The sequence below is a fragment of the Phyllostomus hastatus genome, unplaced genomic scaffold (genome assembly GCF_019186645.2).
Source record: "Phyllostomus hastatus isolate PE091 unplaced genomic scaffold, TTU_PhHast_1.1 phas_scaffold_1066, whole genome shotgun sequence".
Lineage (NCBI taxonomy): Eukaryota > Metazoa > Chordata > Mammalia > Chiroptera > Phyllostomidae > Phyllostomus > Phyllostomus hastatus.
In genome coordinates this window covers 9,358,691-9,382,638 of record NW_025334004.1, presented here as the reverse complement: position 1 = coordinate 9,382,638, position 23,948 = coordinate 9,358,691, and the positions used below count along the sequence as shown (strand labels likewise).

The window sequence follows — 23,948 nt, the reverse complement described above, 5'->3', positions numbered from 1 at the left end:
TGGCAATTGTCTGTTGCTGCTGAGTAGCAGCTGCACCATTTAGATAGGACATGTGCTTTCTAGTTCATTATAATCCTAGAGAAAGGGCTGTGGTGGCTGGGGAGACTGGGAGGAGGGAGATCAAGAGGTCTCAGAAGTGGCCATTTACCAATCAGTATGAAAGCATCCTAATGTTTTTACTACTGATATAGCCACATCAGTACACACTGGCTGAATGTGATGGTGGGGGATGGAGTTCACGGAGGATGGTAACATAGTTTTTCTGAAAGAAAAGTGTGAACAGAAGAATGAAGGACAGAATATGAGTAGTCTTCAGTGTCAGGCCAACAAGGTTCCCTGCCTGGATTTTGGAAGAGGAGAAAATGGGTGAAAGTAGGAAACCAATTACTGAGTTCCAGGTGCTTTGTGTATGTTAGTCTTTCAAAACCCTGGTATGACACATATGAGGAAATTGGGGTCCAAAGAAGCTAAACAGCTTATCTTAGATCACACAGAACTATGAAGTGGTTGAAATAAGATTTGAACCAAGGTGTGACTCCAAAATGTTACGTAGGAGAAAATAACTCATGTCTTGTTACAATGTTATACACCTGGGCATCGCATAGCCAAAGAGTTCGTGTCAGTGGGAAGACATATGCCAAGAAGAAGCTCATGCCTGTAGTAACATCTAAGTTATGGTAGTGTTTGGAGTTGTGGGGGTGTATTTGCCTGATGATTATATTTTAGGTATGTTAGAGGCTGCATTTCAATGCACTGCAGGATCATACTACACCTGAGCACATTCTAATTAGTTTGAAGAGTCTCAGAAGAGTCTAGAGTTAATGACACCTGTTTGAGTTCTACCAGACTTGAATCACTGAATCACTAGTACCACATGCTTGTGTCTCCCTTGTTCTCACTACGCAGAAGATAGGGAAACCTACCTATGAATTAACCCTGTGTTCCCTAAATTCCAATTCAGCTCAATAGCTTCTAAAACATTCTAAATAAGTTCTGGGATCATCAGTTCCAGATAGAAAGTGTTTCTCTCCTAGGATCCCATCATACTAATATTTTCCAATTAAAAATATTTATGGAATGCTTGCAAAATTTAAAGCAGCTTATAAGTGATAAATATAAAAATAAATAAGAATCAAGTCTTCCTCTTAACAAAAGAAGATAAATCTTGGTATGTATATGTAGAGTATGGGTTGGGTCAGTACATAAGCAACTAAGTATTGTGTAAGGTGGAATGGAAGAAGTGCTCTAAATTGGGTTGCCAGATTTGGGGCAAAAATAGAATGCCCCATTAAATTTGAATTGCAGATAAACAAATAATATTTTAGTGTAAATATGTCTCAAATATTGCATGGTGCTTGTATTTTAGTTGGCAACCAACCTAAAGAGAACTTCAATTTGTGTACTATACAAGCTCTTCATTCAAATGTGGGGAGACTGGGAAACCTGGGAGGTGGTGGCATTTGCCCTAGACTTCAGGGTGTGGCAAGCTCCATAGGGACAGCCATATTTCTCTCTGGAGACTGTCATAATATTGTACTCCTGAAATTCCCACTAAATGAAAATATACATGAGCTACCACTTACAACGTTAAGATTTTTGGTCTTTCAAAATTGTATCTATGGACTGTTAATAGAACTGAAAATGATTTATTAAATTATCAAATGCTTTCATTTCCACAAGGCAAAGTACTACATATTTTAAAAACAGGTTTGTTTGAGGCCCTGGTCAGGTAGCTCAGTTGGTTAGAGCATTGTCCTGATACACTAAGGTTGCGAGTTTATTCCCCAGTCAGGGCACAGACGAGAAGCAACCAATGAATGCACAAATAACTGGAACAACAAATTGATGCTCCTCTCTCTCTCAAATCAATAAATAAAAAACAGGTTTCTTTAAAAGAAAAGCAAGTAAGAAATATTATAAATGTTTATTATAAAATGCAATTTGTTACCTCTGATGTCATCCATATATCAAAGCCATCATTTTCATCCAGGGTATCAGGCATAACAGGAATCAAAGATACAAAGTGGGCAATGAGGTCCTAGAATAATATTAAGCAACATTTATTGAGTGCATACTATATGCTCATCACAATGTTTTAAATGCCTTATTATTACATTTAGTGTATCCTGTGAAGTACATACTATTATTATTTTTGTTTCAGAAAAGAGGCAACACGCTTACTTTGCCCAGCATCACAGAGCTAACAAAATATATGGGGTCTCTAGGAATTAGCCCAAGTCAGCCTGATTCCAGAGTGTGCCTGTTAACCATTACATTTCACTGTAATAAATTATAAAAATTTAAACATAATATATCACATATATTTAAAATATAACCGTTAAAACTGAAAAGAGATGTTGAAGAATAGCATAAGTTTGATTTGCTTTTAAGTTCAAAATTGGAATTATTTTTATTAATATAAGCTGTTATGAGCTGCTGCAACAGGAAGATAGTGGTATAACCTACTTTCTCAAACAACAGAAATTATATTGTTAATTGTTCCCATTCTAGGACTGGAGACAAGGGCTCAGGCTAAAGTAGGAAAGAAGAAACAGATACAAACAAATAATAAGTTAACATAGAAAGTTCACCAATATTTTCATTAATTTACAATAGCCGCAATTTATGAGCTATTATGACCTCCAACACTGTCATGGTTCAGTCCTTGACAAGCAAAGGAGCTAGGATTTATGTTTTTAAAAAACACAAATATTGTCTTTGAAATAAATCTAAGAGCACTATTATATCCTTGGACTTGGGGTGTCAGGACATAGGCAGGAAGAAACTCAGGATGGAAAAGAAGAATGTAGCAAAAGACAACCTAAATGAGGAATTTTGATTTTAGCTTAAAGAGTGCAGCTAAGGGAGCTTAATAATAGACATTAAGCTCCAATATTCTGAGGAGATCCAATCAACTGAAACAAATAAAAACTGAACAAACAAAAGGTATGAGTGATTTTTCATAGATGTTCTTTAATCAAAGCTTACTTTTTTCTTAAAAGGGAGTCATATGTACTTCTAACTTCACATTTTGCTTTCTCAAAGTGGAAGAAGCTATGTCCTCTTGAGTCTATAATGAATAAATCTTCATTTTATATGAAATTAAAATTTGAGTATGTCTCTTTTGTCAGCTTGCAAATAGATAGGCATACAGTCACATAAGGATGGGGTGGAAAGTGTTATGCTGGCAGTTTATGCAGAAAAATATAACATTTTTCTGCATTCCCACATACAATGAGTAGCATTCCTGTGAGAAGCAACCCTTAGAGGGACACAACCCCTTTAGGTGTATAACTTTTTTTTTAATGTATTTCATTTGTTTGTTTATTATTTTAATTGTTGTTCAAGTACAGTTTTCTGCCTTTTACTCCCAACCCAGCCCACACCCCCTCCTGACCTCCCTCCTCTTTCCACTCTGCCCTAGTTTTTGTCCATGTGTCCTTTATACTTGTTCCTTCAAGCCCTTCCCCTTTTCCCCTGAAATTCCCTCTCTTCTCCCCTCTGGTCACTGTCAGCCTGTTCTCTATTTCAGTATCTTTGGTTATATTTTCCTTGTTTGGGTACATAACTTTTTATTTTGCCTGAAAGTCAAAGAAATCTTTGCATCATTTTTCAAAGATTGATAGAAAAGCTGTGAAGCCAGGATGCTCATGTGAACTGGTGTGGCAACAGTGACCTCTAGTCCACAGGGGGCAGAAATAAAGGGGATCAAAAAGATCTTCCATCTGGGGCTCAGGAGGGCACATTGCAACATAGGTGGTTTTTCTCTCAGGAAATTGTCTTTGAAGGCAAAACAATTTTAGTAAGATACTTATAGTCAAAATTAATATTAAAAAAGTTAAAATATGTAAATTTAGAGTGATGAAAATGGAGACGGTGTACAATTTTGTGAAGATACTAAAAATCACTGAATTGTAATCTTTAGATGGGTTAACTATATGGTATGTGGATTTTATCTCAGTAAAACTATTAAATAAATATAACTTACAAGAGTTGCATTGGAATCATGAAGAAATATGTCCAGGAGCTGTTGAGGTGGGTTTAATGCCTTGATATATCTTGTTACTAAGATTTGTTTCCCATCATCATTAAATACAGTAGTTATGATTCTTCGGTTGGGAAATATTGCTTTACAACTTTTTTTAAAAATCTGTGCTCTGTACAAAACATCTATTTGATCTGAAAACTAAAATCAAGTTTAAAATATTTCAATACTCATCCACATTGTTCCCACAGGAAAATATCAAAAACTAATGTTTTTCTTGCCAGGTCTGAAATTATTATTGTTTTTTAAAATACTTTATGCTTCTTTGATAGTGTGAATAAAAATAATTCAGTGTAAAACATACCTTGTCTAGTTCTGGATTACAGGTGACATATGATATCTGAGGTTCAATGGTAGCAAAAATATTTAAAAAGGTGCATTCTTTTAAATTCTGCCCATTATAATCTTCTTTAGGAGACATGTAAGTCTTACTCCAAGTATACCCAAGCAAAATGGGTGGGATATTTACTTGGAATGTTCCATTAATCTGAAAGAATGTATTAACACAATCAGTTCTACACAATGAAAACATCAGCCAACAGAGCTCCATCTTCCCCACCAGAGGAAGCAGGCCTGCATGGGTACATGCTGGTTCTGCTGCTATGTACAAGTACAAGGATGATCAGGTTCTCCATGGTGATCTGTTCACTGGCGCCCTTGACACCCTGGGTCCCTGTCTAATATGTAATGTGCAAAGAGAGCAGGAGTAAGAAAGGGATAAAATGAGGAAGTTACTGTACTAGAGTGAGAAAATGTTGGGAACTGCCCTGCCTGGTATCAGAAGCTGTAACCTCCACCAAGGCTAAGGCTGAGGGAACAACCTTGGACCATAAGCCAGCAAGGAGACAAAAGCTTATCTCCCTGGCAGGAGTGCCGCTTCTGTTCCTTTTACTTCACCCTGCCTGGCCCCAATGCTTGGTCGGTTAGCCAATGACGGGTAAGATTCCCCAAGAGGGGAATTACCTAAGACAGGCACGAACACATGGTAGGCCCCCAAGGAAGAACTTTGGGGGCTACAGCAAAAGGGGGTGATGGACTGTCACCCCTCGGGTTGGACAAAGCCTGAGTCCTCTTTGTCTGTGAGAGAATCTCCTAATCTCTTGGCTGCCTTACTTCCCTTGCTCCACCTAAGCTGAAACAATGACAGAGGATGGAACAGCCCTGTGCCGGAAAGGGCGAGTTCCCCAGGTGATCAGGCCTAAGAAAGAATATGTAAAATCCTGTGAAACCTGCTTTGTTTAGAATGCTCTCAATGAAATGATAAGGGTCCAAGCAAGAAGTAAGTTTGTTCCTTAAAGTTTTTTACAGCTATCTGACCCTGACTCAAAATAGGCCGTCAGACTTCCTTGTTATCTATTGTTTGATCCTTACTTCCTGGCAATGATTAATGAGCTTCACCTGAATTCTTAAGCAAACAAACCCAATAAAAAGCCGGCTCAAGTGGGAGAACGGGGCGCTCTCCCCTAGGGAGGGTGGCTGAGTCACTCCCCACTAGAGAGAGTGGCCATTCGGTCCCTATTTTCCCACAGGACCTGGTTGTCTCTGTGTATGTTTTTCTCGTGTTTTGACAAGCCATTCGCAGCGTTCCGAGGTCACTGCCAGTCGGTGGCTGAGACAATAAAAACTCAGAAAAAGTCTAATTCAGGCTCGGAGAAAATGCTAAAAGACAATGTCACAGTTTTTTATTGGGTCTAGAAAGAGAAAGAACTGCCATAGTAGGAAGGACAGCCCACAGGGCCACAGGGGGAAGGATACTATGTGTATGTGTGTACAGGGAGGAGCTATGTTATAATCATAACAACTAATGATCATAGCTAATAGTTACAGAGCGCTACGTATGTGCAGGGCACTGTGCCAAGTGGTTGATATAGATCACATCCTTCAGTGAGGTAGATACTGCTCTTCTCTCCATTTTGTAGATAAGGAAACAGGCTCAGAGAATTTAAGTCACTTGGGCAAGGTCACAGCATAATTGACAAGTAGTGGAGCCAGGATTACAACCCAGGTTTGTCTACCTTTGAAGCTCACATTCTCAACTTCCTCTCTATACTAGAGTCTTGCTGAGACTGAGAAATATCTCCAGGGATTTACAAACCTAGGAAGCCCTGTTCCTTCCAACAACTTAAATCTCTATTGCTCTTTACTTGCAGCACTTTATATTTATCCTGTGATCGCATGTTATACAGGCATTTCTACTCTCCCCCCTAATACCCATTCTCTTCTCCTTTCTCACCAACAGTTTTAGGTGGCAACGTGACAGCCATGTAGTGGGTAAGTCACATTCACAAAATATAAGAAGTCCGCTGGAATTTTCTGCTCAAGTATCTGTTTTTCTGATACAGGCCCTGCCAAGTCGTGCTTCACCCTGACTCCTGTCTGCAACATGAGTATGAGGCTGGAAGTGCAGTGAACAATTTGCAATTATGAAGATGAAAGCCACGTGGTAAGGTCAGTGGAACAGAAACACAAAAGTAGCTTGGATTCTTAAAGATATTCTTGAGCTTCTGCACTGGCATCTAGACTTCTTTTTAAGTGAAATAAACAGATCACTTACCTCAGCCACTGTTAGGTTTTCTGTGGCATACAGCCAAATGCATTGTTAACTAACACACACACTCGTAAATCCTTCTGAGTCAAATGCTCTTGTTTGCTTGACAAACTCATCTCTAGAACTTGATTCAAAAGTTATTGCCTCTGTAAATATTCCCTTAATCTTTCATTCTCCTCCCCATTCTCCTCTTACCCACCTAACCCCTCTGAACAACCCCCTTCTTCGACCCCTCCAAACCAGGAAGAGTAAGGTACTCCCTACTGTATCATTGTACCTAACTCATACCCCTCTTAAAGCACCACAGCATTATGAGGTTGTACTGTAATGTGAGATTTCTTCTACAGACAGTGAAGTCCACTAAGGTAGAAAATCCGTTTCTGAATATTCTATATCTGGCATAATTCTGTAAGTAAGTAGCAGAGTTTATAATGGAACCTAGGCTGGAGTTTTTATATTTTGCTGGTCACGCAGGCATATTCTTGCCACATAATCCAATGGCAGAGCCCTCTGGGAGTGTAACAGAGACAAGTACTAATTCTGACTCTCATCGTTAATGATAAACAATGTTGAGGAGCTGAAGCTCCTGAAACTTATGCTTACAAAGCAACATCCTTAACCGGAACATTTGTGAATCTGGTCCTATGGTCCTATAAAAAGTTATATCCAAATATAAATGTTGCTTAAAGACCCAAGGCTAGCTGTGCCATCTGTACCAATATACACTTTAAAGTTTTAAGAAATAGATTTGTGGGTATCTTCTGTTCTAGAGACAGCTAAAACCTTCAAACACTTCAACAACCCAATGGCTCTCAAATAAAAGATCACTTTAACAGACATAACAACCTGCCAACCACAGAATCTAATTCAGAGACATGAGACAATGTTTCTATTGGCCAGAGGTAAAAACTTAGAATAATCATCAAAGAATAATTTTCTATTACCTCAGATTGTTGCAGAAGAGCAGAGAAAGGGAATACAATAGATCCAAGCCAATTATTTCTTATATATGAATGACCACTGTAGTTCCTGAAACAGTGATCCTGTTAAAATAAATAATTTTTCTATTATTTACTTTATATCACATAATGAATAATTTCACAAACTTATAGGTAAGTATAAAAAATCATTCTCTTTCTTTTAAAAAGAAACAAAAGGGTAAATAGAAAAGATTTTTCTCACTTTTTAATTTCTTTAAAACATAATTGAGTATTTAAAGCAAAATAATGACCAGTTGTGGAGTTTATGACATATGAATGGCTATTTACACTTTTAATGTAATACTTTTCCTATGGTAGATATGTTCAGTGCAGCAAACTTTAAAAATATACTAAAGAACACACTAAAGAATGTAGGAAAGGGCTCTAGCCGGGGTGCTGGGGAGCCCTGTTGGCCAGTGTGGTGCTCTTGCTCTCCCACCCACCATCTGTGGTGGAGCTACCCTCATGATGCAGATTCTCGTGAACACCTTTATGCAGAGGCCATAACTTTCAGGGCTGGACCCTTGGACACAATGGGCTGACCAAAACAATTGTTTTTTTTTTTCCCCATAAGATGGCTCTAGTAGTGCGTAGTTGTCTTTAATTTCATTCGAAACAACTTTGTTAGATTGTATTGTGTATATGCAGCTTTCATATCAGTGTGCATTTAAAAAAACTTTTCAAAATTTGTGAATTCTTGTGTAGTCATTTTAATAATGAACGTGGAAGAAAAAAAGCAACATTTTTATATACTATGCTTTCTTATTTCAAGAAAGGTAGAAACACAACTGAAACACAAAAAAAGATTTGTGGACAGTGTATGGAGAAGTTGCGATAACTGATTGAACGTGTCAAATGTCACTTGCAAAGTTTTGTACTGGGGATTTCTTGCTGGACAATGCTCCGTGGTTGGGCAGACCAGTTGAAGTTGATAGCGATCAAATCGAGAAACTAATTGAGAACAATCAATTTTATACCACTCCAGAGATAGCCAACATACTCAAAATATCCAAATCAATAAAGTTATTGGTAAAAATGAAAAATGTGTCCTTTATTTTATGGAAAAAATGAAATGGATGACACATACCAGACCATCGCCTGCTTTATCAGAATGGGCTGTGCTTGCCTTCATGTAGAGAACTTTTCAACCCCCTCTCGTGATCTCCTTGCCTGCTTTCTAGTTCCCTCTTTATAAAAACCTCTGCGTGTACTGAGATGTTGAGATGGGCTTTGAGACATGAGTCCCCCATTTTCCAGATGGCTGGTGTCTGAATAAACCACTTTACATCAGCACTTTTCTCTTGAGCATCAGCTTTCTGTTGTTATTGAACAAAAGCCATATGCATTAGGTATCAGACTTATGTGTTACAATGTTGGCATTTTCATTTTCTGCTCTAATCTTTACTATTTCCTTTCTTCTACTCACTTTGGGCTTTGCTGTTCTTTTTCTAGTTTCTTTAATTGTAAAGTTAGATTATTTATTTTAGATTTTTCTTGTTTCTTGAGATAAGACCTTAATGCTATGAATTTCCCTCCTAGGACTTCTTTCACTGTGTCCCACAGATTTTGGGTTGTGTTTTCATTTTTATTTGTTTCAAGGTATCTTTTGATTTCTTCCTAGATTTTGGTGTTAACCCATTCATTGTCTAGTACATGTCATTTAGCCTCCATGTCTTTGTGCGTTTTACAGGTTTTTTTGTGTGTATGTGATTTATTTCTAGTTTCATACCACTGTGGTCAGAAAAGATGCTTGAGAGGATTTCAATCTTCTTAAATTTACTGAAACTTGTTTTGTGTCCTAACATGTAGTCTATGCTAGAAAATGTTCCTTGTGCACTTGAAAAGAAAGTATATTCTGCAGCTTTAGGATAAAATGCTATGAAGATATCAATTAAATCCATCTCTTCTAGTATGTCATTTAAAGCCGCTGTTTCCTTGTTGATTTTGTCTGGAAGATCTATCCATTGATGTCAATGGGGTGTTAAAATCCCCTATTAAGACTCTATTGCTGTCTACCTCTCTTTTTATATCCATCAAGATTGGCTTTATATATTTAGGTGCTCCTATGTTGGGCACAGAAATGTTTACAAGGGTTCTATCCTTTTGTTGGATTGCTCCCTTTGTCATTATGTAGTGTCCTTCTTTGTGCTTTATGATAGCCTTTGTTTTAAAGTCCATTTTGTCTTAGATAAATATTACTATCCCAGATTTTCAAAAATTTCCACTTGTACAAAATACCTTTTTCCATCCCTTTACTTTTAGTTTGTGTACATCTTTTATTCTGATGTGGGTCTGTCATGAGCAGCATATATCTGGGTCTTTTTCTCTTACCCATTCCGCTACCCTATGTATTTTGATTGCAGCATTTAAGTCACTTACATTTAAAGTGACTATTGATAGCTACATATTTATTGCCATTTTATTCTTTTAACTCTCTTCCTTTCTTCTTCCCCTCCTCCTCACCACCCCTCTTCTTTTTCTTCAAAAAGAGTTTTTTTTTTAACATTTCTTGTAATACTTACAATGGACTCCTTTAGTTTTTTCTTGTCTGGTCAAACCAATCATTGAGATAATTCACTTATGACAGAAAAAGTTTGTAAGGCATTCTTTTGGGGTTTCTAAGCTCTATTTTTTGTCAGTTTAGATAATCAGAAAACTATTTTCAGTTTAACTTTTTGAAGAACAGCCATTACCAAATTACTGTTTAATATTTTACCCTCAGACTTTACTGAGAGTTGATAAAAATGTTTTCACAAGACTATGTCTGTAGCTCCTGGATTGGAAAATATTGCCTTTATGTTTCTCAGTAGTTCTTACAGAATGCTCATTCCTGAACCATAATTCAAGGTCTAGTTCAAGTTCTTGGAGGCTGATCCCCAATCCCTCCATGTAGAATTAATTGCACCTTCAATAGTGTTGCCATAGAATTTGTTAGACATTCATATTAAAGCTTAATCAGAGTCCCAAGAGAGATGGTAATCGATATGCATCCTTACAATTTTAGTGCCAACTTCAGTAGAAAGGAAACTAACATTTGTTATACAGCTTGCTATGGCACTAGGCACTGTGTTGGGAACTTTTATGTATGTATAAGAAAGACATTAAATAATTTTGAAAAATTGATTGAATAACACTGCCTTTTAGGAATCATTTGGTCTTTTGTGTAGAAGCAGTATATTTTCTTTGATCAGACTGTGAGAAATATATAATCCATTTTTGCTTATCTTTTTTTCTTGGCTACCAAGAAGCTCACATTTTATTGTAATGTTCAATTGCAGAAAACTACTTCTCTAAATTCTTGGTATATTTACCCCTCTTCCTACTATATATGGTTTATGATCTCTGCTATTTTTGAACTGACTTGTTACATGTCTGGTTTTATTTTAAGCTGCCCCAAATCCTTCTTAGAAAATGTTAGAAACAGATAATGCATCAATGTTACTAGACCTCATTCAATCTGACCTTAGAATTATTTCAACATTATAATGACTTTACCTCATGTTTTTCAATAATCATTTCATCAAAAATGTTGATATATATATTATCTCTTATTTTAGATAAACTTGAGAAGCTATAATCATGTCCTGGTGAACTGTAAATAAGAAACATAATAAATGCTTAAATTATTTTATAACAGCATTATTTATAAAAGACTATAAAATTGTCTGTGTTTTTTCAGTTATAATGTGTAAGCTAAGAAAAAACTATGTTCTTTGAAGACAACTGCTATCTTTTATTAAAGCCAGTATGTGCTTTGTAATTTATCTTATTTATCTCTTAAGATAACTTGCATGAAGAATAAAAATGTTTAAGCATCAAGCAGAAAGACTTCTACTATAGGCATCCAATGCAAACAAATTATCTGGAGTATAGTGCATTACGATGTTCCAACTATCTTAAATTCTGCTAGTTTATGCTAGTTCACACACATATGGTTGAACTGCTCTTTTGCTCTCAGCTAAGAGCTTGTTCTCTTCCCCATATTTATATTCTCCAACCAGAAACTGAAAAGTGTAGTTCCTTTAATTTTGCAAGCTGTCTGCTGATGGCTTACTTGATTAAATACATTTTTGGAGGTAGTTAAAAGAATAGGATAGTATATCACAGGCAGAGAACTTTCACTCTCAGCTCCAGCTCCTGTATCGAATCTCAATGTAACTTCTAACAGCTCAGAGAAGTTAAATAACTTGCTCAAGCTAATGTCACCAGCAAGTGACAGAGCCCTAATCTGAACCCAATTTTGGGTTCCTCTAAAGGTTGGGCTCTTTTCACTATACCATCTGCCACTGACATTATTTGTTGAAACTTGTTGCTTAAGAAAACAGCTATTATTACAAAGAATTTACAATAGCTCATACAACTTTCTGAGGCCTGCAGACACAGTGACAACTGAAAAAAAGGTTGAGTTTAGAGAATAATTTTAAAGTGGAAGATTCCTTATTCTTCTAAGTGATAAGCCAACTTCCCTACCCTGCTCCGTCGAGAGTTCCCCTTCATGCTGCAATGTCTAACTAAGGTAGGACAGGGAGGCCATGTGTATTTGCTACCTTATGCTAGCAGGAGAGATGATAACTGTCATCTCCAAGACATTTTTTAGTATGTCAACCTAGCATATCCTTCAAATCACTCAAGTCCTACATTATCTTGCATTGTACTCACATTTTGCTCAAATTTCACAATTTCTTTTCCAAAGTAAAGCTCACAAGGCTAATAACTATTTACTATTTATTTATTATTTTATCTACCCCATTTCTACATGGTTTTTAGTCATTAAAATGTCATGTGGAGAAGGGAATAGAGCTCTTGTATCTGAGGCAATGAAAAGTGGCAGCTATTTGCATCAGCTGAACCCTCGAATCTACCTGGTTATAGTCTGAACATGTTCTTCACCTATTTCACTGCCATAATTTCAAGAATGCAAATACTCTATAGCCACTTTCTCTTTAGGTCACTTATAAATTTATTTATCTTACTAATTTGTGTTATCCTAAGTTCATTAATTTAATACAGTATATTTCTTCCAACTCTAATGTCTAAAATAAAATACCAAGTATTCCCACACATACAACCACATTTTACACCTTTGCAAACTTTTTAACCACATACACTTTTATATACTAATTACTCAACTTAATGTTATACAATATAATTGATTTCCCTTTCAATCAACATTCCCCTTCACATACAAAGAGTAAAAAACAAAATGGTCAGGTAAGCAGATATCAGAGATCAAGGCAAAACAAGAAGTACAAGGTCCAGACAGGCAGCCAAATAACAAGGCTATCTGTTTAAGAACTGTGGCCAAAGGCTCAAAAAATACCATGAGCTTGTTGAATCTGGAAGAATAGGTTTGATTTCTGCTAACAGCGGAAGTGTCAAAAGCTGGTAAAATTCCAAGATATACCAGTCTACTTTTTTCCCCTCAAGCTGAAATAATGGTATCAATGGGGTCCTTCTCTTCTTGCAAATCTTGGTTAGGGTCCACAGGTTTTCACTCTAAGGAGTGGTGGCTGGGATGTGAATTTTCAAGTAGTACAGACAATTTCCTTCAGGGGGATAGGTAGGGGAATTCTGTCAAAGCTCTTTGGCAAGGCAGGCCCGGGGAAAATACTGGTGGTTGGTGATTCTGTGTTCCTACACCTTCCATATGAATCCTCAAAGCTGTTAGTTTATGTGGAAAGTGGCTGAATGACTGTAGAGTTTTCTGGTTAGAATCTATAGCCCCAGGACCTCATTTATATAATCTTCTAGGAAAGAGAGTAGCTGGAAATTGAAAGGAATAGACAGATTGTTTCATTCTGAGAATCAGGACCCACTCACAAAGAGCCAAGGTCAAGAACACAGATGCTGGAGGGAAAAGCAGCACTTGAAGCCCAAGTTCCAAGAGACCATTAGGTTGGCATTCAAAAGAACCAGGAGAAATTCAGGAGTTAAAGTCAGAGTGATACTGTCATAGGTCCATGCAAATAGTCAGGAACCACATAATCTACAGAAAATATTTGGAGGAGAAGGAGGAAAGGGCATCAGGAAAAGAGAGAGAACTTTGATAATAGATACAGTTGATAGTCCCTTATATAGCCTTTGTCCCAGGGAGAGCTAAAAATACATAAGGAATGATAACTGAAAATTGCTAATCAAGTTTAGAGAACAATTTTAAGCTCTATATCTCAAATTTGTCTTTATCAGTGTACTTTAGTTGCAATAACAAAGCCTGTTTATATAGCCATAGCATCAAATATAAATCTTAAGAAAGAAGATCAAAGCTGGAGACATCAGTTTCTGATTTCAAACTATATTACAAAGCTATAGTAATCAAAACAGTATGGTATTGGCATCAAGCCAGACATAAAGACCAATGGTATAGAATAGACAGCCCAGAGATAAATCCTTGCATCTACATCAGGTCAATTTATCTTTGACAAGGTTGCCAGAAATACATGATGTGGAAAAGCTACTCTATTCAACAAATGGTGTCCATAAAACTACCTACATGCAAAAGAATCAAACTGGATCCTTGTCTCACACCATTGACAAAAATCAACTCAAAATGGATTAAAGACTTAAAATGTAAGACCTAACATTGTGACCCTAGAAGAAAACAGGATGGAAAAGCTTCATGAGATTGGTTGTGGCAATGATATCATGCCACAACCAAACACCAAAGCATGAGTAACAAAAGCAGAAGTAAACAAGTGAAGCTACATTAAACCTTCTGCACAGAAAAGAAAATGATCAACAGAGTGGAAGGGCAACCTGTAGGATGGAAGAAAATGTTTGTAAACCATATGTATTATAAGGGGTTAATTTCTAGAATATATAAAGAACTCATACAACCCAATAGTAAAAAAGCAAATAATCTGATTTTAAAATGTGCCAAAATTTGAACAGCTATTTTCTAGAGAAGACATACAAATAGACAACAGGTATAGGAAAAAACACTCGATAATTGCTAACTAAAATAAAATATTCATTAATCATCAGGGAAATGAAAATAAAAACTATAATGAGATATCACATCACACCTTTTAGGATGACTATTATCCAAAAAACAAAAGATAAATGTGGTAAAGATGTGGAAAATTGAAACTTTTGCACACTCTTGGTGGAAGTGCAAAAATAGTGCAGCTGATATGGAAACAATATGGAAGTTTCTCAAGAAATTAAAAGTAAAACTACCATATGATTCAGTAATCCCACATCTGAGTATCCAAAAGAATTGAACCAGGATCTCTAAACATGTTAGCAATCCTATGTTCACTGTAGCACTATTCACAATAGCCAAGATATGGAAACATCCTAGTGTCTGTTGACAGATGAATGAATAAGGAAAATGAGGTATACACACACAATGGAATATAATTCATCATAAAAAAGAAGGAAATTCTGCAGTATGGGACACTGATGAATCTTGAGGACATTCATGCTAAGTGAAATGAACTAGCCACAGAAAGACCAATACTTCATGATTCCACTTATATGAGGCATCTAAAATAATTAAATTAAATAATAGAATCAATGAGTGGCTGAGGGCAGGATGGGGTGGGGAACAGGAAGTTACTAATTAAGAGGCATAAAGTTTCAAGCAAGCAAGATGAGTGAGCTCTAGAGGTCTGCTATACAACATCGTACTTACTGTCAATAATATATCATACACTTAAAATATAATAAGAGGGCAGATTCTCCTTCATGTTAAGTGTTCTTTCCACAATGAACAATAAGTCAATAAATTCTGAATACAGTGAATTACCCTCTGTAATTCTGGCTTACATGGTTGTGGGACAGGCAAGTTGAAAACCTTTAGGGTAGGCCAGTAGACTGGAGGCCCAGAGAAGAGTTGCAATTCAAGTGTGAAGGCAGTGTGCTGGTAGAACTCCCTCTTCCTAGGGGAGGTAAGTCTTTTTTTCTATTAAGCCTTCAGCTGATTGGATGAGCCTCACCCATGTTAAAAAGGGACACATATACCCTATTGGTTCTGTTTTGCAGGGAACCTGACTAATGCAATGTTATTCTGGAAAAGGCAAAACTATGGAGGCAGTAAAAAGATCAGTGGTTGCCAGAGGTGCCAGGGGAAAGATAAAGGGATGAATAAATGAAGCACAGGGCATTTTTAGGTCAATAAAATTACACTGTATGATATAGTGGTGGATACATGTCATTACACATTTGTGAAGACCAATAGAATGCACAACACAAAGAGTGAACCCTAATGGAAATTGTGGACTTTGGTTGATACTGATGTGCCAATATTGGTCCATCAATTGTAACAAGTCACCACAGTGATGCTGAGGGAGGCTGTGTGTGTGTGTGTGTGTGTGTGTTGTGGGGAAAGAATATGTGAGAACTCTCTGTACTTTCCCCTTAATTATATGGGAAGCCTAAAACTGCTCTAAAAAAATAAAGTCTATTGCTTTTTTTATGGGGAAGAAAGGAACTCAATCTCATTAGAAATCAGGGAATGTAAGTTAAACCACAGTGAAAATATCATTGTAGATCCACAACATTAGAAAAATAATTTTAAAAGTACAAAATAATTTTAAAAATACAAAATGTTATTGAAGATGTAGCACAGTAAGAACTTTCATACATTACTGTTGGGAGCATATATTAGGATGATCACTTTAGGAAAACAGTTTGGTATTATCTGGTAAAGGTGCAGTTGAATTCAACTACTACCTAGCAATTTCACTCCTAAACATATGTCTTAGAGCAAAGGTTTTAAAAATGTTCCTTAACTAGTAGCATCAGTAACACCTAGGAACTTGTTAGAAATGGAATTATCAGGTCCTACCCTTGATCTACTGAATTTGAAACTATGGAGGTGGGCCCAGAAATGTTTTAAGAAGTTGTATAGGTATTCTCCTTCCCAGGAGCATGTCCACACCTTTTTTCCCTTTGAGGTGTGCATCTCCTAAATTCTAAGGGTCCCCAGGAGGCTTGCAACCAGGGGAGCAATGGACAGTGACAGCTCATCCCAGGATAACCCCCTGAACCTGCCTCTAAGGGCCCCTTTTCTCTAACTTCCCAGTGAGCCAAAGCAGCCCCACCTGGGGTGGAGGATAGAGGAGGAGGAGGAGGGGCAGGAGGAGAACAACCACCACCACAGGTGATTTCTAAATCACAGAAAAGTTTAAGAGCTACTGTCTTATAAAGAAACTCTTGCATGTGTGTGCCAGAAGACAGTACGAGAATGTTCAGAGCAACACTATTTCAGTAGCAAAACATTAAAACAACCCAAATGTGCATCAACAGGAGAAAGTATAAATTATGTCTTTTTTACATTAAGATGTTATTTATTTTTAGAGAGAGGGGAAGAGGTGGAGAAAGAGAAGGAAAGAAACATTGATTGGGTGCCTCGCACACACCCCCAACTGGGGACCTGGTCCACAACCCAGGCATGTGCCCTGACTGGAAATCAAATCAACAATCTCTCAGTATGCAGACCAGCACTCAATTCACTGAGCCACCCCAACCAGGGTTAAACTATGTCATTTAAATATAGTAGAATACTATATAGATGTGAAAATGAAGGACAGGAGGGAGGGAGGGACTGAGGGAGGGAGGCAGGAAGAGAGGGAGTGGGGAGGGAACAAAGAATATAAGTATAAACATGGATGAATCTCTCAATTAAGACTAAAGAAACAAGGTTGCAGAAGATGAGTCACTTCATATAAAGTTGAAAAACATGCAAAAGTAAATAATACATAGTTAGGGATAAATACCTATGATCTAAAATCATAAGGGAGAGACTTCCGACAAGATGGAGGCATAGGTGGATGCACCGTACCTCCACGCACAACCAAGATTAGAACAACAACAAATTAGAGGTAGAATAACACCCAGAACTGATAGAGAATTTATCTGAATGGAAGTCGGACAGTGAAGAAGTTGAAGTAGACCCATTCATCCAGACCAGTAGGAGGGGTGGAGAGGAGCAGCCGGGCGCGGGTCGAGGCGCATTGAGAACAGGGTGAACTGGGTGCATGAGGCAACCAGGAGGGAACACATAAGGCATCTGGGGCACACAAGATTGCAGCAGGTGGACCCTGAGTATGCAAGCGGCAGCTGGCAGACCCAGTGAGGCGGCGATTGTGGACCAGGGCAGAACGTGCAACCCAGGATCTCAGAGAAGGGACCAAGGTCCCAGGAGAGTGGAGCTACTGCTATTGTTCCCTCCTGCCCCGCCCCCACATACAACATCACAATCTAGCAACTGGGGTGCCCAGCCCCAGTGAACACCTAAGGCTCTGCCCCTCACCATAACAGGAGTGACCAGACCAAAAAAAAAGAGAGAGAGAGAGAGACATGTCTCAAACAGAAGAACAAATCAATGCCCCAGGACTCATCCTTTTGAGCAACCAAAAGATAGCCAATCTATCAGATGCACAGTTCAAAACACTGGTGATCAGGAAGCTCACAGAATTGGTTGATTTTGGGCGCAAATTACATGAAAAAAATGCAGGTTACCATAAAAGAGATGAAGGAAGATGCACGGAGAACCAATAGTGATGGGAAGGAAACTGGGACTCAAAACAATAGAGTAGACCAGAAGGAAGAAAGAAACAACCAAACAGGAAAGAATGGAGAAATAAGAATTCAAAAAAATGAGGAGAAGCTTAGGAACCTCCAGGACATCTTTAAATGTTCCAATATCCAAATTACAGGGGTACCAGAAGGGGAAGAGGAAAAGCAACAGATTGAGCACGTATTTGAACAAATAATAAAGGAGAACTTCCCCATTCTGGCAAAGGAAATAGAATTCCAGGAAATCCAGGAAGCTCAGAGAGCCCCAAAGAAGTTGGACCCAAGAAGGAACACACCAAGGCACATAATTACATTAGCCAAGGTAAAAATGAAGGAGAGAATCCTAGAAGCAGCAAGAGATAAGGGGTCAGTCACCTACAAAGGAGTTCCCATCAGACTGTCAGCTGATTTCTCAAAAGAGACCTTGCAGGTAAGAAGGAGCTGGAAAGAAATATTCCAAGTCATGAAAGGCAAGGACCTACATCTCAGATTACTCTATCCAGCAAAGCTTTCATTTAGAATGGAAGGGCAGATAAAGTGCTTCTCAGATAAGGTCAAGTTAAAAGAGTTCATCATCACCAAGTCCTTATTTTATGAAATGTTAAAGGGACTTATCTAAGAAAAGAAGATAAAGAAAAAACATGAATAGTGAAATAACAGCAAACTCACAATTATTAACAACCACACCTAAAGCAAAACCAAAAGAAACTAAGCAAACAACTAGAACAGGAACAGAACCACAGAAATGGAGATCACATGGAGGGTTAGCAACAGGGGAGTGGGAGGAGGAGAAAGGGGGAAAAGGTACAGAGAATAAGTAGCATAGATTGTAGGTTGAAAATAGATAGGGGGAGGGTAAGAATAGTATGGAAAATGTAGAAGCTAAAGAACTTATAAGTATGACACATGGACATGACTAAAGGGGGGATGTGGGTGGGAGAGGGTATAGAGGGTGGAGGGGAGTGAAGGGGAAAATGGTACAACTGTAATAGCATAATCAATAAAATATATTAAAAAATTAAATAAAGTAACATAAAATAAATAAAATTATAAGGGAAGAGAGACAGTGGTAAATACAAATTTATGGTTGTTACCTGTGGGGGTCAAAGAAAGGGGATACTGTTCTGTATTGGCATGGGGGAGCCTTCAAGGGTATCAGTACCATCTACTTTTTAAACTGGAAGCTGGGTATTCATTTTATTATTTTTCCTTAAAACTTGCATTTATATGCACATTAATATATATATTAATAACTATGTAGGAAATATCTCATAATTTAAAAGCTTAAAAGCAAAGCTTATCTTAACCATTATTTTTAATAAATGACTCAAATAATTTTATTTGTTCTTTTTAAGAAGCTGAGGAAAATGGACTCCAACTTACATAAAATCCACTTTAATTTCCTCATTCCAGCATGGATGAGATCCATTGGCAGTACTGGTTTGGTATGCAGTGTGCTGAAAGGAAACTTCCACAAAAGGGTGGACAGTGTCCTGGAACACACAACAAACACTGACTAGATTTCTGTAATATTTTACACAGTCAACAAAAGACAGAAGGCTAGGAAATTATTTGGTTACTGGTTGACAACTTGGTAGTTTACTTTTTCTAGCTTTTCAAACAACCATTATTCACTCATTCATTTAATAACAATTTACTGGTCCTATTCAATATTATTTTTCTAAGATCTAAAGATAAATGAAACTTTCCCTTATGGACTTTCAGTCTATTCAGGGAAAATAAAGAGGTAAACAAATAACTGCAGTGAAATGTGAGAAATAAAACAGAAACCTGTTCCAGATAAAACAGTTACTCAGGAGAAGGAATGATTAATTTTCTGGGGGTGAGGTTCACAAGAAGAGCTTCACAGAGAAAACACTGCCCCAGCTTGAGCTTAGAAACATTAACCAATAACGTAGCTGATAACATGGAGCTGTGTGGAGGCTACTGCAGGCAAAGGAAGGGGTATGTGCATAGGCTTTCTAGAACAATTAGTAGAATGTACCTAGGTAATATTGCTGTTGGGTGGAAAGAGATATGATGTGGCTGACTGGCTCATCAGGGCCAGATCGGTACAGACTTTTGTAGGCATTCTAAGGAGCTTGTACCTCATTCTATGAGAGCAGGGGAGCAGGGAATGGAATGGTTAGGGTTACATTCTACAAAAAGCACCTTCATGGTGCTATGAAAAGTAAACTGGAAGCCCAACAGATTAGAGATGGGAGAGACGAATTAGGAGCCAGCTGCAACTCAGGGCAAACATGATCAAAACTGCACTTTATAAAAGTGCTCAATACTTACCTCATTTAAGATCTCATCTGAGGCTACTGACTTGATTGTTTCTTTACGTCTCAGGCGAGATGTGGATGATGTCAGATAAGTAGGCACATCCAGGGCTCTTTAGGAAAAACAATAGAGAGATGTATACTTTAATTAGTTTATTAGTTTTGTTTGGAGTGGAAGATTGTTGCCTCTGCGAATGGATGTATATATTCCAGTTACCCTGGATTTTACAGAGTTTGCTTTGGATTTTTATATTGCAGGTTGTTGGACCTAAACATCTGAAAATCACTGCTCTGGAAGAGTGGCTCCAACTGCTGGAATATGGAGCAGATCCAGTCTATGATAAAGTTCTCCTGAGTAAAAAAAGAAAACTAAGGCAAATGATACTTTGAGATGATATACTCCCCATTTTACAACATTCTTTTTTTTTTACAAATTGATGATTATAGAAAATGGTGATGATTTTATGATGTCATTTCACAAGCAGCCTTTGAAATGTGCACTTGTTTTGAGAATATAAATTCTGTTAAATAAATAAGGTTGGACATAAACATAAGCAAAACATTTAAAAGGTTTTAACTCTAGATTACTAGTTAGTAAGTAATATACTTGTTTTTCACATGCAGAGTTCATAGGGTGTGGTAGACATAAGATCAAGTAGAGCACATAGGTGTTAAACGTAGAGAGGTATATACTTAACATTACTGAGGTACCTGGGCACTAATAGCCATTTATGAACCATACATGATACGAAATAGGTAAGAGACACTCGATATTCAGGATACACTAAATATACATGAGTATTTAATATTCACAATGCCTTAATGTGCTATCACTCAACCATGATACCCATTCTGGCCCCACATATCCTCTGCACAAGAAACACAAATAAAATCCCTGAATGCTTGCAGAAAGATGGGTAAGACCTGATTTCTGCAGAAGTTATCTTAAATGACAAGTTTCAAACAGAATCTACTCTCTGCAGTGTTTTAGTTCCCATACTGAGAGGGGCCAGTGGCCGAGAATAGTGCAGTTGGCAACAGTGGTTCCACAAGTTTTCACAATATGGACTAGGGATTTGATGTAGTATCCAAAAATATACACGTTAAAGTTACTTTGGGCATCTCAAACTTCTGAAAACTCTTAATACACAGCAATGACAGTGAATTTGACTATCCAAATGAAGATTTTGACTTTGGTTCAGTTTCTGTATATGGAGCATTAATAAAGTGTGAAGCTATGCAAGTTGGACAGCATGGAAATTTGCATTTAAGACAGATCTTTGGTAACTCTAAAAACAGGTGGATATTGAGCTTACCTATTAACTGTTGTTTTCCTACAAGGAATATTATAAGCCCTCAGGATTCTGATGAGAATCTTAATATCTCCATCACAGATAGTCTGTGCTGCCACTTTTTTCCTTTCTTTCCTCTGAGGCTTTAACTTTCTTCGTCGTTCAACAAGCTTACAAACTACATCTGTCAACTGACTGAAGAGTAAACATGATGAGTCACATATATACAAGATAACTTAGTTTTAAAAGATATCAATTTTAAGAATTAATTATTATAGAGGAAGCCATTATTTTGAGCCATATTCACTCCGTTGCGGAGGGGAGACAGCTGTTCCAAACCCAGGAAGGAATCCTTTTTGGAGCACAGAAGAGATGCTAAGCTCACTCTCATGTTAAGAGGGAACATGATTGCTCCATGCCCTTCTCCCCACCCCCAATTATCCCCTCCCACCTTCCCTTTGGTTACTGTCAGTTTGTTCTTAATTTCAATGTTTCTGGTTATATTTTGCCTGCTTGTTTGTTTTGTTGATTAGGTTCCATTTAAAGGTGAGATCATATGGTATTTGCCTTTCAATGCCTGGCTTTTTTCACTTAACATAATTCTCTCCAGTTCCATCCATGCTATTGCAAAGGGTAGGAGCTCCTTCTTTCTTTCTGCTGCATAGTATTCCATCATGTAAATGTACCATAGCTTTTTAATCCATTCATTTATTGATGGGCACTTAGGTTGCTTCCAGCACTTGGCTATTGTAAATTGTGCTGCTATGAACATTGGGGTGCATAGGTTCTTTTGGATTGGTATTTCAGGGTTCTTAGGATATAATCCCAGCAGTGGAACTGCCAGGTCAAAAGGCAGTTTTAGTTTTCTGAGGAAATTCCATACTGTTTCCCACAGTGGCTGCACCAGTCTGCATTCCCACCAACAATACACTAGGGTTCCCAGTTTTGAAAGGCTTAGATTACAATATTAGTCCATGGGGCCACCTGCAATGGCGTTCTCATTAGCATCTCAGGACAGGAAAATCTTAAGGCAAAACTAGCCTGAGACCAAAGTTTTTCTTTTCTTTCTTGACCTAAAAACTACCAATAAGGAGAGTACTAAAAACTAAAATACTATACAGTTGAGAGTACATACCATATCAATATGTCAAAATGCAATATTAAAATGATCAATACATTTTAAATTACTATATTTCATTTCATTCTTTAGACATATAACTTAATATAAATACAGAGAACTTATTAGAGAATTTTGAGGGTATTAGTTTAAAGCTTCATATTTCATACTTTATAATAATTTTAGTACATACCTTGCAGATACAATTTCTTCATAATCAGCCACAATATCTGATAAGTTAAATTTGCTAACTTTGACAATTCTTTTCATAATCAACTTTCTCATCTACAAAAAAAATTTTAGAATTTAAGAAATGTGTAATTTATATTTTAAAATCAAATATTTACAATGCTACTGGTACCACTATTTTTCACCCCTAATTTTTGCAAGCAATGGATAGAAAAGTGGATTAGATGAGTGAAAATATGGTTCTGTTTTCTTCCATTGGTACAATCATTTTTTTATCCTTATCTGAAGACATGCTTATTGATTTACTAGAGAGGGGGAAGGGAGGAAGAGAGAGAGGGAGAGAAGCATCAATCAGTGGCCTCTCACACACACATCCCCCAACTGGGGACAGAACCGCAACCTAGATTATGTACCCTGACTGGGAGTCAAACTTACGACCTTTTGGTTTATGGGACATGCTCCAACCTACTGAGCCACACCAGCCAGGAGTAAAATCATTCTTAACTCTCACATTAATGTCACATAAAAGCAAAGGTTTTTTTCCACTTTTTTTGTCCTTCCATGTCCATTTCATGTCATCTTAAACTCTGTTCTTACCTCTTTTTACATCTAACTCACAATACACGTGTACAGAGCCAGTCTTCACCAAAGGAGACAACGACCCTGTGAATGCATTTCTCTAACAGCTGCTTATAATGGACATGAATCTTGATAATCAAACTCAAAGAAATATAATCACATTTCTGTATTTCCTTTCAGTCAGTCCTATCCCAATTTTAATCATCCCTTTATTTCCTGAACTGCTGTGGTCTACTACATTCCTAATAAATGTAAGGATTCTGGCAAAAGGCTGACATCTTTCTTAAAGTGAACTTTTAGGATTAAAGTGAGTGCAAAAGTCATTAATGTTCATGTTTAAACAGGAAAAGTTGGGATGTGCACTAATAATGAGTTTACTGTCTATTGAAGTA

General features: G+C 37.4%; 1 protein-coding gene across 1 annotated transcript in view; it reads right to left on the bottom strand.

Moving 5' to 3' along the window:
* CC2D2B (coiled-coil and C2 domain containing 2B) overlaps positions 1-23,948 on the bottom strand; it is a 96,793-nt gene that overhangs the window by 22,151 nt on the left and 50,694 nt on the right. Inside the window, exons 20-28 of the mRNA XM_045854389.1 lie at positions 22,982-23,073; positions 21,696-21,866; positions 20,396-20,492; positions 19,478-19,587; positions 11,069-11,165; positions 7,538-7,636; positions 4,350-4,532; positions 3,989-4,186; positions 1,949-2,038 (exon numbers count right to left, since the gene is read on the bottom strand). Of these exons, the coding sequence (XP_045710345.1) occupies positions 1,949-2,038; positions 3,989-4,186; positions 4,350-4,532; positions 7,538-7,636; positions 11,069-11,165; positions 19,478-19,587; positions 20,396-20,492; positions 21,696-21,866; positions 22,982-23,073 (1,137 nt within the window). The remainder of the gene's footprint in view (positions 1-1,948; positions 2,039-3,988; positions 4,187-4,349; positions 4,533-7,537; positions 7,637-11,068; positions 11,166-19,477; positions 19,588-20,395; positions 20,493-21,695; positions 21,867-22,981; positions 23,074-23,948) is intronic.